Below are 17,914 nucleotides of genomic sequence, written 5' to 3' on the forward strand. Positions count from 1 at the left end.
AGGATGGAGGGATAAATGCATTTCGTTGGAATGATAGGTAGATGAGGTATTGAAAGGTGACTGTACACCTGTATGTACCATGATTGTGATGTCTGTAAGAGGATCTCATCAAAAAGGTGAAAGTGCTGTCCATGTTTGTTCGTCCTTCACCATCTTTGTCCGCTCCACCTCCTCCTCTTCCCCCCACCCCGAACCCTCCGCAAAGAAAGATGAAAGAAACCCTGATGATGATGGTTTCTCCGGTTCTCATCCGCACCCCAATAAAGTTGAGTTGATCAACTGATAGATCGGATTAATATGATTTTGATAAGCACAGGTATGATGGACCAGGTGCCATTCTCCTGTACCCGATTTATTAGTATAGACATCCTTGTGTGAAACGTCACTGTGGGGTCCCAGTATATCGAGTGGTGAGTATTCAGATAGACAAACAATACAGGCGAAGGAAAAATATTTAAAACGTTTATTAAAGTCGAGAAAAATAACACAAATGTAAAATACCAACCAAATCCCGCAATTCCTGATGCATCACCACACATATTGTTGTAATTGTAAACAAAAGTTTCTTTAACATGAGTGAAATAAAGAACAAATGTGATTGATATAAAGAAAGATTAGCTAATTAAACTTGGGAGAAATTGATTATATATCCCGACATTCCCATCAACAAACCTATTCTGATGAATTATTAAAACGATTGTTCAATAGATGAAGATCTTGGAAGGTTTTTTGTTTTCTGAAGTTTATAATTTTAACAATTTTTAAGAACTTTGTTTCAAACTCTATGAATTCATGTTAATATTTTAAATATTCATCTTCATGTTGTTTAATCTCCTTTGTTCCCTTTCTCTCTGTATTTTCTACCTGTTGTAGATCTTCACCTGTTGATTCGAAACCACGGTTACCTCTTTGGATGGTTCCTCGTTCCGAGGCAAACACAGGGTGAGAGTTCAAACAGTCCTTGAAATCCTTTCACTTGTTGTTAGGGATTATCCTCATCGAATTCAAAAAATTTAACTCGTCATGTAATTTAATATATTTTTTTTAATCATTAATTGTTTATTTGATTAAATTTAAAAATCTGTCACCTCCAGAATCATGTCAAGTTTCCTGAGTAAATAATGATCCTTCCTTTTCCACCTCCAACCTCTTCTCCACTCTTTCGTTAATTTCCGAAAACAATTGTGATTGGTTCATTGGTCCATGATACAGGGATTATTTAAAACCTTTTTTCCCCATTCTTGCTCTACGGACACCCAGCACCTTGATCAGGACGTGCATCGGTCCCTGAACTCCCTTGGTTTGGGAGAGTTTCGTCAGTTTTGCTGCTGGAGATTGCATAGTCCATTAAACTTTTGCCAACTGACCAAAGCTTATTTACACCACTTTTCATTGCCTCCTTGACGTTTTGAGTACGAAGGTACTTGTCTTTTTCTTTTGGAAGTAGTTGTTCTTTTTTGGCAATTTTGCCAATTATAACCGCATGTTCCCTCAAGCCAATCAATGATTTGATTCTCTCCTGATATCCTGGTTTTGCTTCTTGTTTCTCACCTTCGATGAGCAGGTCGATGTACTCTGGAGTTTGCAGCGGGTTGGGTCTCAAAGCGATTTCTTTCAGCCGTTCAAGGCACCAAGAAGTTTCTTCAACAAGTTCCAACACTTTCTGTTCACAAACATCAAACTCCATTTGAAGCTGTTGAAACATCTTCTCCGTTGTCATTTTTTCACCAAGTGCTCCCTCGTATTTCTTCTTCAATTCTCCGTACGTTCTTTTCTCCTTTTTAGTGATGTAGATCCATTTATATATTTGGTTGGAGTGAACATTCCAAACACATTTTCCAGGACAAACTGTGCATTTCCCATCTTTCATAGCTACACAATGTATCTTATCTTCATCATTTGCAAGTAAACAATTCTCGTGACAGGTAAATCCACACAGCTGACAGCAAGTTAAAACGTGTTCTACATCCTCTTTCTCTCCAACAGTGATTTCCACTTCATACTCAAAGTCCTTGTTTTCATCCATAAGAGTCTTGTGTTGTTCTAGAGCTGCGGTTGTTTTCCGTAGTTCTTCTAAATTCACCAAACCTGCATTGATTTGTGGTTGCAAACCTTCCACAGCAGTTTGTAGGTGTTCTCGCTCCGAAAGAACCTCCTTCGTCAAGGACAGGTTCTTGGTCTCCATTTTTCCCAAAGCAGTAAAATACTTTTCCATGCTCTTTGTTCCCATCCTCCAGAACATTTCATCAAACTCCTCGGCATCGCTGTCATTTCCTTCATCATCGTTTGTGTTCTCGGTACGCTTAGCAAACACAGCCGAGTTATTAAATTTGAAATGAACGGGGCGGTTTTCTTTTGTTTTGGAACAAGGAACCTGAGCTTCTTCTATCGCTGTCAGAACTGGTGGAGGTTGTCCATCAGCAAACGTCACAAGGATTTGAATGTTCTCTTCTATATCTTTTCCAAAAATTGAAAGTATAGAGTTAAAGATGGAATTCTGGGTCACCGATAGAAATGATAATGCTGCTTGTACAACAAAGCAAATGCAATCAATCTGATCTATCCCTCCTGTTTTGGAAAAGAACTTTCCAATCTGCTCCACAATCTCGTCATCTTGGCTCATTCCCCATGTGTCTCCAAATCCCGGTGTGTCGATTATGGTGAGAGAGAATGGAATGTTAAATCCTTCGCGATGATTGATTTCATAAACGATTATTTCAGATGTTTGGCTGTGTGCCTGGCATGTGTTTGTCGTTTCAGTGACCAGTTTGAAACGGAAATGATCTTTCCTCTCTACATTCAGGATATAGTTGATCATGGCATTGATAAGAGTGGTTTTTCCTGATCCCCTCGCTCCAACCATCATTATCGTTTTGTTTGGCTTGCCTTCAACAACATCACCAAATCTATAGTGATTGTGACTTGTTTCCGTCAATGGAATGTTACACACTGATGGTGATCCCTTTTCTATCAATTTATTTTCTTTGCAATAAATCACAAGGTCTTTTTTCACACGTTTTGTGTTTTTTTCCTGTAGACCTTTTCCTCTTGAACATTCTTCTTTTCCATCATTGCAATTCTTCACTGATTTCTTGCATCCCACCCCTTGGTTTCTTCCTTTACCATCGCCATCATATGCTTCTGCAATATCAGTTGCTGTTTGTTTCTCTTCACGAGTTTCTGATCCTGTATTTTCACTTTCTATTATTGTTTTTGTTTTTATTGTTGTTGTTGTTGTTGTTGTTGTTGTTGTTATTGTTGTTGTTGTTATTGTTGATGTTGATGTTTGTTTATCTTCATGAGTTTCTGGCGTATTTTCCGTTTTTACATTTCCTTTTTCTGTTCCTTCTGTCGTCAATGACACAACTGGTTGTTTTTCTGCTGCATTTCTGCTTCCACCATCAGAAGATGATGACACAGTTTGCAATGACTCATGTATCATTGTTAATTTCGTAATTTTTGTTGTTGTGGTTACATTTACTGGATGACAATTATTTGAGATTTTTCTTGGCTGAGGCTCAGGTTTGATTCCAAACACCTGCAAAAAAAAGGAGAAAAAAGAAAGAATCAGTGTATAAACTTGTCTGCATTTCACACCATAAGAGATGAATGTGCCAAGCAGAGAAAAATAGGACCCCACGACACCTGTAGCTTATCTGAGCTCTGGGCTAATGTTTTAACCCAAATTTGGTAGCATTCCGACTGGTGGGTCTGGAGAAGATTTTTGAAGGAATTTACCAAGGCTGCCATTTTGACCTACTTCAAATGACGTGACAGGAATGAGCTTTGCAATCCCTGTTTAAGACAATTCCTTATCTGGAATTCAAATTCCAGATAAACTAATAATAATAATAAAAAAAATAGGGGGAATACCCCTGTGCGCTCACCTGGTAGAATAATCACACTGAGGAGGAAGTCAATGTTGGGTGGAATCAGCAAATTGTACCACTGAACCAACGTTATTGCAAATACCTATTTTAGGGAGCAACCCCCCTCCCATAATTCCCCCTCGACCCCAATTTTTTTCAAAATTGCCTGAACAATCGTTGGTACATCATGAGTGGTGAAGGTTGTGGTCTCATGAGTGGTGAACGTACATTTTGGAGGGGGGTGGGAACCCCCCCCCCCTTCCCCATGAGTGGAGATGGCCTTGGATAGCATAGGAAGAGAGCTTGGTGATTGGTGAGCAGGGCATGGTACCAGACTGTGTTAAAAGCACTTGATATGTCCAGGGATATGGCTCTGATTTCATGTCCGGCATTGAGGACCTCCATCCATTGTTGGGAGAGCAGAAGCAGCATATCCAGGGTAGAGTGCCCTGGTCTGAAACCAAATTGATGATCGGAAATCAAGCCATTGGAGAAGAGGAAGGATTTCATGTCTGAAGTGATGATGGATTCCATAACCTTGCTGATGATTGGGAGAAGGTTGATTGGTCTGTCGTTGCAGGGATCTGATTTTGCACATTTTTTTATGCAGTAATGTTTGCTGACTTACAAGCAGATGGCAGATGATCTTGAGCAAATGAGAGGGTGAATAGAACAGAGAGAGGGTGAGCAAGAGCAGAGGAGCCATTTATAGGACATGTGGGCTGATGCCGTCTGGACCGGTTGCAGAATCTGAGTCGAGGTTTGACAGCAGGCTCTCCACCTTGTCAGGAGAAAAGGACACAAAGTCCAGGGACAGTTGTGTGCGACTGGGTAAGGTGGGTAGAGAAAGTGATGGGTTTTCGACACAAGATTTCGATGCAAATACCGAGTTTAAGCATTCAGCCTTTTCACGTGCGTTATCAGCAGTGCGGAAATTTGAGGTTAGGGAGGGGAAGGAGGGGGAACATACACCAGAAACAGATTTGATTAGACGCCACCAGGATTTGGAGGAGGGAGAGAGGTTTGAGAGTTTAGACTTGAGCTCAGAAGGATGTTGTTTTCTGGCTCTCCTGAGGGTAGATCATTGTTTTAAACCAGACAAAGCACAGGGACAACAACACTTCCTTGAGGAACTCCAGCCTGGACAGGAAGAGGAGATGAGAAAGAGTAATGAAGAGCCACATATTGATTGTGACAAGAAAGGAAGTCTTTTTACCTTATAGATGTAACCTGTGTTATTTTTATTTTTGATAGTGATCAAGGCAGCGGTCTGTTGTCGATGCACCACACAAATAAAGGCATGTGTCAAAATAACGTTTTGCATGCTGGAAACAAGATCACCTGTTGTGCAGGTACTCTGCTAATTATACCATTCAACATATACCCCTATTTGGGCAGTGTATAGGCAACTGACCGTTCTGTTTTGGCAAAAAAATAACCTGGGTTACATGTGTGAAGCAAAAACATACCTACTGCTTATAATTCAAATCACTTCACAGCATCGGAAAATGTGGGGACAGGAAGACTGTGCTGTAAATGGTAGAGACTTGTAATACTCTTTCTGTTACAAGTCTCCACCATTGATCACCACTTGGATGTGACGCTGCATGATGCACATTGACATAGAGAACTTGTGTCCCTCCCCTCCTCCCAATACCACTGGCAAAGATAAAAACACCCCGAAACATTAATTGGGGTCACGCTGATCCTATGTTGTAAGTCTGGATGGAATTGGCCCAGAACTGCAGGAGGAGTAAACAGCGTGACAAACAAACAAACAAACAAACATACACAGGTCCATGAATTCTCGTAAAGATAAAGGAAGAAAGGGGGAAGTGATTGTGAATTTTACATTCCATCTTTATTTCCTTTTAACATTGTTATTAACAAATGGGGACAAGAACAATGCAGGCATGAAAGGCTGAATGGGCTTCTCATGCTCAAAGTTCACTGGTGTGTATCCTTGTCTAATGTTAATAACGGGAAGAAATGGGGGGGGGGGAGGCAGACAGTTGGGAGTGTGGGTTTACAGAGTTGGATAAGGGAGACTGAAATGTTGGGATGTGTGGGGGTATTCAGGACGTGGGTTTTGGAAGGGTGGTTGAGTGGTTGGGGTTTGAGGCAGTTGAGGGCTTGAAGAATAAAGGAGGAGGGGATGACAGAGTTGGATTGGTGGAGGGGGGACAGAGAGGAGACAGGGTTAGGATTGAGGGGTTTGAGGCTTTTGAAGAGGGTGGGGAGTTGAGGACTTTGGGTTGGGAGGGGCTTTGATGATTTGAAGAAGGAGGGGGGGGGACAAAGTTTGGTGTGCTGCTGGCATGGGCAGAGAGAGGACAAAGTTTGGAGTGGGCACTGAGGACTTGGGATTGTGTGGTGGGGGGGGAGGGGGGATTTGGATGGTTGGGGACCTGAAGTCACATTTTACATCATGTAGAACTCCCCAGATAGTCTCGTTCAGTGTTTTTGGTCCATTGGGAATTTTGGGAACTTTAGGTATTTTGGGTCCTGATGGTCTTTTGGATCCCCTGTCTTTTCAGTCTTCATGATTCTTGGGGTCTTTTAGGTTTTCGGGATCCTTGGGGTCTTTTGCGTCCTTTTGGGTCTTTTATATCTTCAGGGTCCAGTGACTAAACCGTCTCCCCTACTAAGTTTTTTGCTGAGGAAGGTGTATGATATTATTAGGGTTGTGGAAATTTACAATACACCATGAAGGTCCCCAGCTCAGTTATGCCGGTAAGTTTTTGTTCAGTTAGATCCCCACCGTTGTTTAAAGGGAATTTCTTTGTTCGCAGGGCTGTGATCCTTTGAGTTAGCCGTTTTTCTTTTCTCCATCATTATTTTGGACCAATCATCCCCCAACAACCAAATCGCCACCACCAACAATGCCCCCAAACAACTACAGCAAACCATCACCACCTTCACCCCTTCACCTCCACAACCCCACCCCTCAAACATCGCCTCACCCCTATTCTCAAACGACGCCCGCCAACAACCAAATCGCCACCACCAACACCCTTCCCAAACCACCACAGCAAACTCCCACCACCTTTGCCTTCCTACCGAACGTCGTGCCATGGGTTGTGAATGGAATCCTTTCAAAGAAGAAATCGGATCAGGAATCATTCACGCCCACTTTTCATCCGTCCAATGGCTGAGCATCAGGTGGTGTAGCCCCCCCCCCCCGCCTCCAAACCTGCTGTGATCCACAAATTTACATATGCACTCCTCCACCGGCCTAAATAAGCGCGAGCACAACGCAGCTCGGGGAATACGGAAGTCGATCGGTGGAGAGGAAGGAGCTTGAAGCAGACGGGGGAAGGCAGTTGGGGTCGATCGGAGGAAGGAGACGGAGCTCGGAGCTGAAGTCTTAAGGCAGACGGGGCCGATCGACGGAGAGTAAGGAACTCGGAGCTCAGGTCAAAGTCGAGGGGCGAGGAGGGCGAGTCACTGAGTGGAGCAGGGATGCGGAGGAGGACTCAGAGGCGAACCGGAGGGCTGAGCGGAGACCACCGCCGGAGAAGGGGCGTAGTGGAGGCCACGGCCAGGAGGAGTTCGCCGGAGCCAGTGCGGTCCAGAGTGTCAACTCGTAGGACGGAGCGTCAGCAATTCCCCTCTCCCTTACCGAGCTTCGTGCTGAGAGGGCGCCGGTAACCCCAGTCTCGCCAGGAGAGCAGCAACATTCCTAAGAGAACCTCAACAACCCTCCCCATACCGCATCCGCGCTGAGAAAGCGCCGGTAACCCTGTCCGTTCCTCTTCCCAACCGTGGTGCCGACGGTGAAACACGTGCCTGCGCGGAGAATGCCAGAGGGAGCTCACCGGCCACGCCAGGGGCACGTAGTCAGGTGCAGTTACGCTGACATTGCGGCTTGCCCGCCATCGTGCCACGAGGGCATGGGTGAGACCCTTCGGTCTCGTGGACCTAGCTCTTCATCCAGGTTCCACACACATTTGGTCAATGGAGCTGTCTGCCACCCTTGCCTTTGAGGGTGGCTTTTCCTTTGCTTTTGTGTAGTTGCATGTGGTGGCGCCGTCTTGTGAAGAAATACTGTTTAAGTAATTGTGTGAATAAATAGTCGGTTGTAACTCTGCATTTGCTTGCTTTCATTGCTTTCACTGTGTACGTGCATGATTTATTGTATAACTGTAAACTACGTGCTTGTCTTTGTGTGCAATAAATGTGCTTGTTAAACTGTTCCCCGTTTCGTTGCGTCCTTTCCCTTGTTTGAAAGTTCCATCTTGCATCACGGAAGGAATTGGTAGAAGGGTCTAAGCTCCCGGTAAATAATCACGTCCGTCGGGGCCGGCGATAACACCGCTTGGTTATCACTGAAGCACGGAACGGAACGCTTAAGCGGTTCGTGTCCTTGGCTGGCCAGCGGCGAGGTACCATTGCCCGGTTAACGACTCGCGCAGGTACTTAGGTAGATCGACATTTGGCGAACAACCCTATCCTGCGTGGGTGGTCGATTGCCACGATTGTGGTGCAGTCGAAAGACCCACCCGTGACTAGCTCCATGGCGGTCGTTCCAAGAGGATCACGACTGAATTGTCCGTTCCGGCGGGCGACGCGGTCGCGATTCGAGTTGCGTGGCCGATCGCACGCCGGGCAGACCGGAATTCGCAACAATATGAACACCCAGCAGGATGAAATACAAAATCTGTCAAAGGGTGGAGGAGCTCCTTGTGAGCCAACGGCCATCCAGATCCAGTGTCTAACTGTATCTGCGGACGTCCTCCTGCATTTGGGGTACTTTTGTATTAGGAGGTTGGTGGCAGGATTTTCACTCCGGCCACCGTAAAACCCTTCATTCCGCAAAACATTCGAAAGCACAAAAAGCATCTGAAAACCCACTCAGTGGAAGTACCTCCTGTGCAGCTTCCCTTCGCAGGGCACCTCACTGGATGACGAGATTCGGGCAAAGCTTTTGGGGCCCCCAATATTTCATGACAGGAAGGAAACCACAGGGTAACTTTCCTGGGTCAGATTGTGGTCATGTGTGTTGGGGTGGTGCTGAGGTGTCGTCCACCAGACGGCGGGCTCCTTGGGTTAACATGAGGTGGTCCCATTGGGTATGTGCCTGGAATGGCCTTTTCCAATGGGAGGCTGATCACCTGTCTCTGTTATCATCTGAGCTCAAGTGTATAGACATCGGTTTTGCAGCACTCACTGGGGTTCGGAGACCAGATTGCGTTGAGATCATCGTGGGTGGTTACACCCACGATTGGTCTGGTTGCTCTGATGGTTACCATGCCCAAGAAGTTGTTGTAGCTGTGCACAATCAGTGAACTCCAATGATAATTGAGGTAAAACCAGTCAACGAGCGTATTATGAGACAAAGGATTCGTCACTCCTTGGGTGTCATTGCCCTGCTCTTTGAATGTGCTCCAACTGAGGCGAGTGATCTCACCGTGAAGGATGTATTCCATGCCACGCTGGTGTCTGTGGTTGATCAGTGCCCCAGGCGAGATACTCTTCTCGTCTTGGGCGATTTCAATGCATTGAATGGAAATGATATGGATGGTTATGAGACATATGTTGGGCTCCATGTGTCTGGAACTGTGAACCAGAATAGCACTCAGTTCCTTGACTTTGCAAGAAGTCATGGACTTCGGATGGCTGGTTCGTGGTTTCAGCTCCAACAGCTCATTGCTGAACTTGGTATTCCATCGCTGGTGATGTCACAAAATAGATTGACTCTGTGCTCGCTGATTGTCGCTGGAGGATGATCCAGAACTGCAGGGTCTACGGAGTGCTCAGTTCTTCAATGCTTACCACAGGCTTGTTGTAGCAACTCTGAAGTTGCAGCTTAAATCCAGGAGAATGGTACCATCCAAGCCGATGCTGGATGTTGGCAAGCTCAATGATGAGAGGGTCACTGAAGAGTTTGCAAACAGGCTGAGTGGAGATTTGGGGAGTCTGGGTGCTGAAGAGTTGTGGAGTGCCTTGAAGACTACAATCCTTAATGTCGCCGGTAGATGTCTTGGAACTCACCGTGAGGCGAAGAAGAATTTTTTCTCTCAAGGGACACTGGATACCATTGACCAGAGTCGCAGGGCCAGGCTGAATGGCAGAGCTGAGCTGTTCAGGGAGCTGAGGCATAAACCTGAACGTGCACTTAGGGTGGACAAAGAGGCCTATGGTCGAGGAATCTGTGATGGGGGTAGAGCATCACCTGTGGTCAAGTGATTCTCGTCCTGCTTTCAGGTGAATTCACACATTGCTTTCCTCCAAGCCCATCACTCAGTGTCCTGCAGTTGGAGCAGATGGTGGTGGGCTCTCAACAATAATCCAAAGGGAAGGCCCACTGGGCTGATTACTTTGAGCAGCTGTCTCAGGCTGATCCACCAGCTGTCGAGTTGGATATCAGGGGTGTTACTGTTTCTATTGCTGACCCTCCAAGCAACTATGGTCCACCTTCATTTGTGGAAACACAGGCTGCGGTGAACCGGTTGAAATTGGGGTAAAGCTCCTGGTATATGTGGCATCTCTGCTGAACTTCTCAAGGCTGGTGGAAATGCTGTACTCGTTTCGTTGCATGCAGTTCGGTGCTCTGCCTGGAACACAGGCATCATCCCAACTGACTGAAAGAGGGGCATTGTTGTCCTTCTCTGGAAAGGGAAGGGTGATCGCCAAGACAGCAACATCTTTTGAGGGGTGACGCTTCTCTCAGTGCTGGGCAAGGTCTTTGCTCGAATAATTATTGATAAGGTTCACCACCATCTGCTTGAGCACCAGCGTCCAGAGCAGTCAAGCTTTACACCAAAGAGCTCAACGATTGACCGTATCCTTGCTCTTCATGTCCTCACCGAACGCAGACGAGAGTTTCGGCAGGGGCTGCTTGCAGCCTATGTTGATCTATGTAAAGCGTTCGATTCAGTGAATCGGGATGTCCTCTGGAGGATTCTGGGTCTTCGTGGGGTGCCACCGAAACTGATCGATCTGATGTCTGAACTCTACTCTGGTACTGAGAGTATGTGAGATGTGATGATACCATCTCTGACTTATTTCCAGTCGTTTCTGCGGTTCATCAGGGGTGTGGACTGGCCCCCACACTTTTCAGCACTTGTATGAACTGGATTCTGGGGAGAATGTCAGAGATATCAAGCTGTAGTGCATCATTTGAGAATGTCAAGATCTCTGACGTTGATTTCGCAGATGATGCAGTCATGTTTGCGGAGAATCTAGATATCCTTTTGGGGGCCCTCGCGTTTCTGAAAGAGGAGTCGGAGCCCTGGGATGATGGGTTTCCTGAGTCAATTCGAAGATCCAGACTTTCAATGACATTTTGGATGCTGCTGTCCTGGCTGTACCTGTTCCTGGCAAGAATGTCGACGTCACGGTGAGATTCACTTACCTTGGCAGTGATATTCATGTCTCTGCTGGCTGTGAGCAGAGATCAACAGACGTCTGGGTCGGACCTGCCAGGTCATGGATTCACTGGATCATGGGGTATGGCGATGCTGGTATCTGGGCGGGAGGATGAAAGTCCAAGTCTTCAGGTCCTTGGTGCTTCCAGTCTTGTTCTCTGGATGTGAGACTTGGACTCTGACATGGAGATTTAATTCCTTTGGTACCAGGTCTCTTCGGAGAATCCTTGGCTATCGCTGGTCAGACTTTGTATCCAACGAGCGGTTGCTGAGAGAGACTCAAATGAGATTTGTTTCCTGCATTGTCCGTGAGTGTCAGCTCTGGCTGTATGGACATGTGGCTCGTTTTCCTGACGTTGATCCTGCTTATCAGATTCTCTCAGCGAGGGAGCCTTGTAAGATGAGGCGGGCTGACCATGTGCAGCCAATGGGCTGACCATGTGCCTCGTGGTTGCAGCAGATTGATCAGCATCTCAAGGAGATGGGGATGGGCCAGGCATCTGCGTGGTGGATGGCCAGAAGGAGGCCCCTGCAGTTCCGGCGAAAAGGGGACGCAGCGACGCGCTGCTCCAGCGCATGTTCCCATCCCTGTCCTGACCTGTCCTTGGAGTCTTTTGGGTGCTTTGGTTCCTCGAGGTCTTTGGGGTCTTTTGGATCCTCTGGGTCTTTTGTGTATTGTGGGTCTTTTCAGTATTCACACTCTTTTGGGACTGTTCGGTTTTCAGGTCTTTTTGGTTTTGGGACTCAGGGTCATTTAGGTCCTCAGGGTCATTTGGTTCCTCAGGGCTGTTTCGGTCCTCGGGTCTTTTATGTCTTGTGGGTATTTTCAGTCTTTGGGCTCTTTTGTGTCTTCGTGGCCTTTTTTGATCTTCGGGGTCTGTTTGGTCTTTTGGTATCCAGTCTTGCACGATCTTTGGAGTCTTTGTGGTCCATTGGGTTTTTGGGGTCTTTTCATTATTTTCTCTTCAGGGTCTTTTGAGTCCTCAGGGTATTTTGTGTCCTCGGGGTCTTTTAGATCTTCGGAGTCCTTGGAGACTTCTGTGTCCTTGGGGTCTTTTGGGTCCTCAGAATCTTTTGTGTCTTATGGGTCTTTCCAGTCTTTGGACTCTTTTGGGTCTTTTTGGTTTTCAGGGTCTATTTGATCTTCTGGATCTTTTTGGTTCTCAATAATTTAGGTCCTCAAGGACATATGGGTGCTCGGGGTTGTTTAGGTCCTCGGGGTTGTTTCGGTACTCATGGTTGTTTTTGTCCTCAGGTCTTTTGAGTCATCATTTCATGCCTTCGGGTCATTTGGGTTGTTTGGGTATTTTTGTTCCTCTTGGGGGGGGGGTGCGGGGGCTTTTGGTTCCTGTGGGTACTTTGGGTTAATTGTAGGTGGCGTCAGGTCAGCTGTCCAACGGATGGGTGAAGAGTTGATATACCATTACACACATACATACATACATACATACATACATACATAATCAGAAACACTTGCTCAATTATATATGGATTAGGGGAGAATCATTGGTAATATACAATATAATATAATTGGAGTTCTCTCATCCCCTCTTCCTGTCCAGGCTGGAGTTCCTCAAGGTAGCGTTCTGGGCCTGTGTTTTTTCTGGTTTTCATCAACGATCTCTCCGACTTTCTGGAAAATCCGCTTTATCTCTTTGCTGATGACTCGACCCTCTGTCATACCATCTGTCATCCCTCAGACCGGCATGCAGCAGCTTCTTCGCTCTCAGCAAATCTGAGTAAAATCACAAACTGGTCCAAACACGTGGAATATGTCTTTCAATCCGCACAAATCTCTCACTCTCACAATGTCTCTCCGAAAGGACCGTTTGGTAAATCCCCCCATCCACTTTCTCAATCACCCTCTGGAAGAAGTCCTTTCTTTCAAGCATCTGGGTCTCTCTATCTGACATGACCTTTCCTGGGAAAGCCACATTTCCAAGCTGGCTCCCAAAGCCAGTCTGCGATTGGGAATCCTCCATCGTGCAAAGTCCTTCCTCGGCCCACCTGAGCTCCTGACCACATGCAAAGCTTTTGTCCGCAGCCTGTTGGAGTACTGCTCTCCTTTCCGGGCTGGTGATCCTGCTCTCACTTTTCTTGGCTTCACGTTATGGAAACCAAGGTATTTAGGATCATTGGTATCTCTGGCGACTCTGCCGAGTCTTTGGGCCTCTCACTCTCTCACGACAGGCAGGTCGGTGGTCTTTCTGTCTTCTACCGTCTCCTCGCCGGTCTCGCCAACCCTGATATGTCTGCAATTTGTCCCCACCATATTTCTACAGGGCGCTCAAGGTCCGCTAACAACCCACTTCTGGTAAAACTACAAAAATCACGAATCACTGCTCATCTTCACTCTTTCATTCCTCTTTTTTTCCCACCTTTGGAATAATCTCCCTCACTCTATTCATTCCCACTCTTCCCTCCAGGCCTTCAAAACAGCTGTTCACCATCACCTCTTATCGTCTCCCATCCACATCCTCGATCTTTTCTACCCCCGTTATTCCACCCCAAACCCACTTCCTTCAAATTCCCTGCTTTCCTTCCTGAGAGTCCCTGTAATGTCCATCTTGTATACCCCATGTTCCCTGCCCCATCCCATTCCATTCCCTTCCACAGATCTCCTAATGTCTCTGTTCCCCACTGTTTTATCCTTCCCACTCCCTCCCCTCTTGTCTCATGCCCCCCTTGCTGTGTGTTGGGTGTTAGCTCTCACACGAGCCTCCACAAGGTACACAAAAAAAAAGAAAAATGATTACAACACAAGAATCATCGCCATTGTATTTTATGATGGAACTACCTGGGGTCACCTGGGCTGCCTAGACGGGTGAGCTTTTCCCGGTGGTAGTTTTGGGACGTGTTGGGCATTGAAACACGATGGAGTAATTGTCCTCATGGTGGTTACCTTTTGCCTGCGAGCCAGCAGCAGCACTGCCTGACCCCACATCCCAACACACATGTTATGGTGGCCTAATCACGGAGCTCTAGGCTTACCTGTGGGAGTTTAAAACCTTACCCCGATTGTGATGTACCTCCACCCACAGGTGCTGTGATTCATCCTTGATATAATAACTTACAAACTTACAAACAAACTAACTCTTCAAAATATTTATATAAACGATGAAAATGCATTCATAATTACAGGTATTGTATTATATAATATAATTATTCCAATGACGTCAGAATCATCGGTAATATTTAATTTAATATAATTATGATCATAATGTAAGAATCATTGTTGATCTCCGATAATTTAATATAAATCATTATACTGCACCTGTGGAGTATCGCTGGGTCCTGTAAGAAGGTAGAGAAGATCCTCAAGCAGCGAAGTGTCCAACAGGTGGATTCACTTCCTCTGGGTTTCACCATCTGATGATATAATGGGGATGTGGGGTGGGGAGGGATGGGTGGGGTGGGGAGGGATGGGTGGGTTGGGATGGAGGGAGGGGTGGGAACAAACAACCTATTAAAATGTTTTTGATGAAATCTTTGGAATTACCCTTAAGGGGTAAACAATGTGTCTTTTCCAAGAAGTTTACAATGATATTTTCGAATGGGAAATGAATCTAGATGTTTTTACAATAAATTTATTTCACTTCTACCATTTTTATCTCACCTGGACTTTGGTCGGGTCAACTGATGCGATTGAGCAGTGTCCGTAGGTGACTGAGTTAGTCAGTGACTGAGTGACTGAGTGAGGGAGTCATTCTGAAAACACTTCAGTCATATGTAGAACCCAGTGATTAAAAATGAAATGATGCTGTTTGGGCACATTTTATCACCCTTGCCTTCCCTTTCTCTCACATTGCCTTCCCTCACCTCCCCTGACACTATCCTCTTGCCAAACCCTCTCCACCACCATACAACTCTCCGGAGGTCGAGGAGAGGAATGGCTGTCGACAAATGTGCAAATTGGACAAATGAAAACTTTTTTTTTGATGTCCGCAGTCGGAACTGCTGCTCAAATCAATTCCGTTTTTTATAAAACAACGAATCACCAGATCACGGCAGGATAGCCATGAGGTATGCACACGCTCCTCTAACCTGTCTCGCCTGGGTTTGAATCCTGACCCAGCTATTAACTATCATACTGGTGTTTCACAGGCAGAGTGATTCATCAATGTGTGTGCCGTCTCTCAGATGGATGTTAAACTTGGCATAACATCTACAAAAATCCCCCCACTCCTCTTCCCCTCTGCACTCTCGCTCCCCTCTCTCCACTCTCCCACACCTAGCCCTCTCTCTCTCTCCCTCTGTCTCTCTCTCCCTTTCTCCCCACCCCCTAAACATCCCCTCAATGAAGCGATGGGTTGTATTTGCCAGTAATAAATAAATGAAAGAGTTGATTTTGTGTCTTGACTTTTCTTGCTTGGGTTTCATCTGGGACAATTGGTCCAAGAGAATCATTGAAACGATATACGATAGAGTGCTGTGTGTGGAGTTGGTTAACTCGGCCAATTTGTAGCCACGACGCTGTCACAGGCACTGTTCCCTCTTTGCTTCATTTCTCCCACAAGTAAGGTAAACTGATGGTAAAACGCAGTCACGACAAAGAAACAAAATCACTAACATACAAACAGTACATAAGATCAGTCATTAACTCCGCCAGCCCTTGAACCACATATCGGAACACTCCAGTGACCATACTAAAGAAAGCCCTTCACATCATCACAGGTTGCACATTAACAACACCATCGTCGTGCACCTACACACAGAGGTAAAAATGTTGAAAAAAGTATAAGACCACTTGGACATGAGGTGCACAGTTCCTTTCAGCTGCAAGTTCCAACCAGGATCACCTGTGCCACTTCATGTCCAACTACCCACAGACCCCTGAGAAACATCAACATGACACCGCAAAGACATGACAATGACATCTATCAAAACATCCCCCCACCGATCAGCGACAACTCCCAAATAACAGACTATATATATATATATATATATATATATATATATATATATATATATATATATATATATATATATATATATATATATATATATATATATATATATTGTTATGAACAACCTGAGCCCAAACAGTATCCTGGGAACTAGACCTCGACCTATCGACGACACAGAGAAGTTACTCCCCAGGTCTAATCCTGATCACCTGCCACACCTCCGGTGTGGACACAACCCTCTGTTTTTACATTACAGAACAAACATTGACTCGATGACCAAAGCGACACCTGCAAACCGCTGTCAGGCCACCGCGACACACAATAAAACACATGAAAGAAGACTGTGTGTCCCGGCTCCACGAAGGCAAGAACACAACATGATATATCTGACGGATCTCTGAGCCATTCCCTGGAGATCGATTGGTTATCTCCATGCCACAGGCCTGTTCGATCGATCGAGATTCAGGAGTGAGGATACAGCACAGTTATGGTGGACCAAGTGGCTTCCTCTTGTGTCTGGGTTGTGAAAATCGTGGTGAGTAACCAGGTAGACAAGCAAAGCAGGTGAAGGAAAATATTTTCAATGTTTATTTAAGTTCAGAAAAATAAGACAAATGTGAAATAACAACCGAATCCCACAATTCCTGATAAATCACGTTATATAATGTTGTAAATATTAACATTTTGTCGTTCAAGACAAGTGAAATGAAGAACAAATGAATGATGAGATCGAATGTGATTGATATGAAGAAAGAATTGCAGATTAAACTTGGGATAAATTAATTATATTTCCTGATATTCCCATCACCAAACCGAGAATGATGATTTTATAAGAACGATTGTTCAATGAATCCAGACACGGATACAAAGTGATATTGTGGGAAAATGAGGATGAAGATCTTGGAAGGTTTTTCGTTTTCAGAGGAGTCGATGAAGAGAATCCACTTTCACTCAAGTTTATCATTTTAACAATTTTTAACAACTTTGTTTCAAACTCTGTGAATTCATGTTAATATTTTAAATATTCATCTTCATGTTGTTTCATCTCCTTTGTTCCCTTTCTCTCTGTATTTTCTACCTGTTGTAGATCTTCACCTGTTGATTAGAAACCACGGTTACCTCTTTGGATGGTTCCTCGTTCCGAGGCAAACACAGGGTGAGAGTTCAAACAGTCCTTTAAATCCTTTCACTTGTTGTCAGGATTATCCTCATCGAGTTCAAATTTTTCACGAGTTATATAATTTAATATTTTTTAAATCATTCATTGTTTATTTGATTAAATTTTAAAATCTGTCACCTCGAGAATCATGTCAAGTTTCCTGAGTAAATAATGATCCTTCCTTTTCCACCTCCAACCTCTTCTCCACTCTTTGGTTAATTTGCTAAAACAACTGTGATTGGTTCATTAGTATATGATACAGGGATTATTTTAAACCTTTTTCCCCCCTTTCTTGCTACGCGGACACCCAGCACCTTGTTTGGGACATCGATCCGTCCCGAGACTCCCTGGTTGAGAATTATTTACTTGCTAAAGCGGAGTAGAGTGCTTTGGGAGAGGTTTGACTTGGTTTTGCTGCTGTGGGAGGTCACTTGGTCCATGAAAAAACATTCTCTGCCACCACCTTTTAAAACCACTTTTCCTTGTGGTGATCACACTTTGAGTATCAATGTACTTTTCTTTTTTTCTTCTAGAAGTAGTTGCTCTTCTCTTGACAATTTTGCCAATTATATCCGCACGTTCCCTCAAGCCAATCAATGATTTGATTCT

General features: G+C 45.1%; 3 protein-coding genes across 6 annotated transcripts in view; 1 reads left to right on the plus strand and 2 right to left on the minus strand.

Moving 5' to 3' along the window:
- Nucleotides 1-17,914, plus strand: part of LOC147033655 (tubulin alpha chain-like) — a 497,880-nt gene that overhangs the window by 394,634 nt on the left and 85,332 nt on the right. The gene's annotated exons all lie outside the window — the stretch shown is intronic.
- LOC147033663 (uncharacterized) lies at nt 449-14,616 on the minus strand. Its single transcript, XM_085871734.1, has 2 exons — nt 14,514-14,616; nt 449-3,538 (listed from the first exon to the last, which is right to left on the minus strand). The coding sequence occupies exon 2, from the start codon at nt 3,440-3,442 to the stop codon at nt 1,247-1,249; it is 2,196 nt and encodes a 731-aa protein (XP_085727860.1). The 5' UTR covers nt 3,443-3,538; nt 14,514-14,616; the 3' UTR covers nt 449-1,246.
- LOC147033664 (uncharacterized) overlaps nt 16,712-17,914 on the minus strand; it is a 65,573-nt gene continuing 64,370 nt past the window's right edge. For all 3 annotated transcript variants that reach the window (XR_015055585.1, XM_085871747.1, XM_085871746.1), the window contains one exon: nt 16,712-17,914. This exon is cut by the window's right edge and continues 803 nt beyond it. The gene's annotated coding sequence lies outside the window, so the exon portion shown is untranslated.

Source organism: Eptatretus burgeri, chromosome 2 (assembly GCF_056783735.1).
Source record: "Eptatretus burgeri isolate ZD-2024b chromosome 2, Ebu_testis_v1, whole genome shotgun sequence".
NCBI classification, from domain to species: domain Eukaryota; kingdom Metazoa; phylum Chordata; class Myxini; order Myxiniformes; family Myxinidae; genus Eptatretus; species Eptatretus burgeri.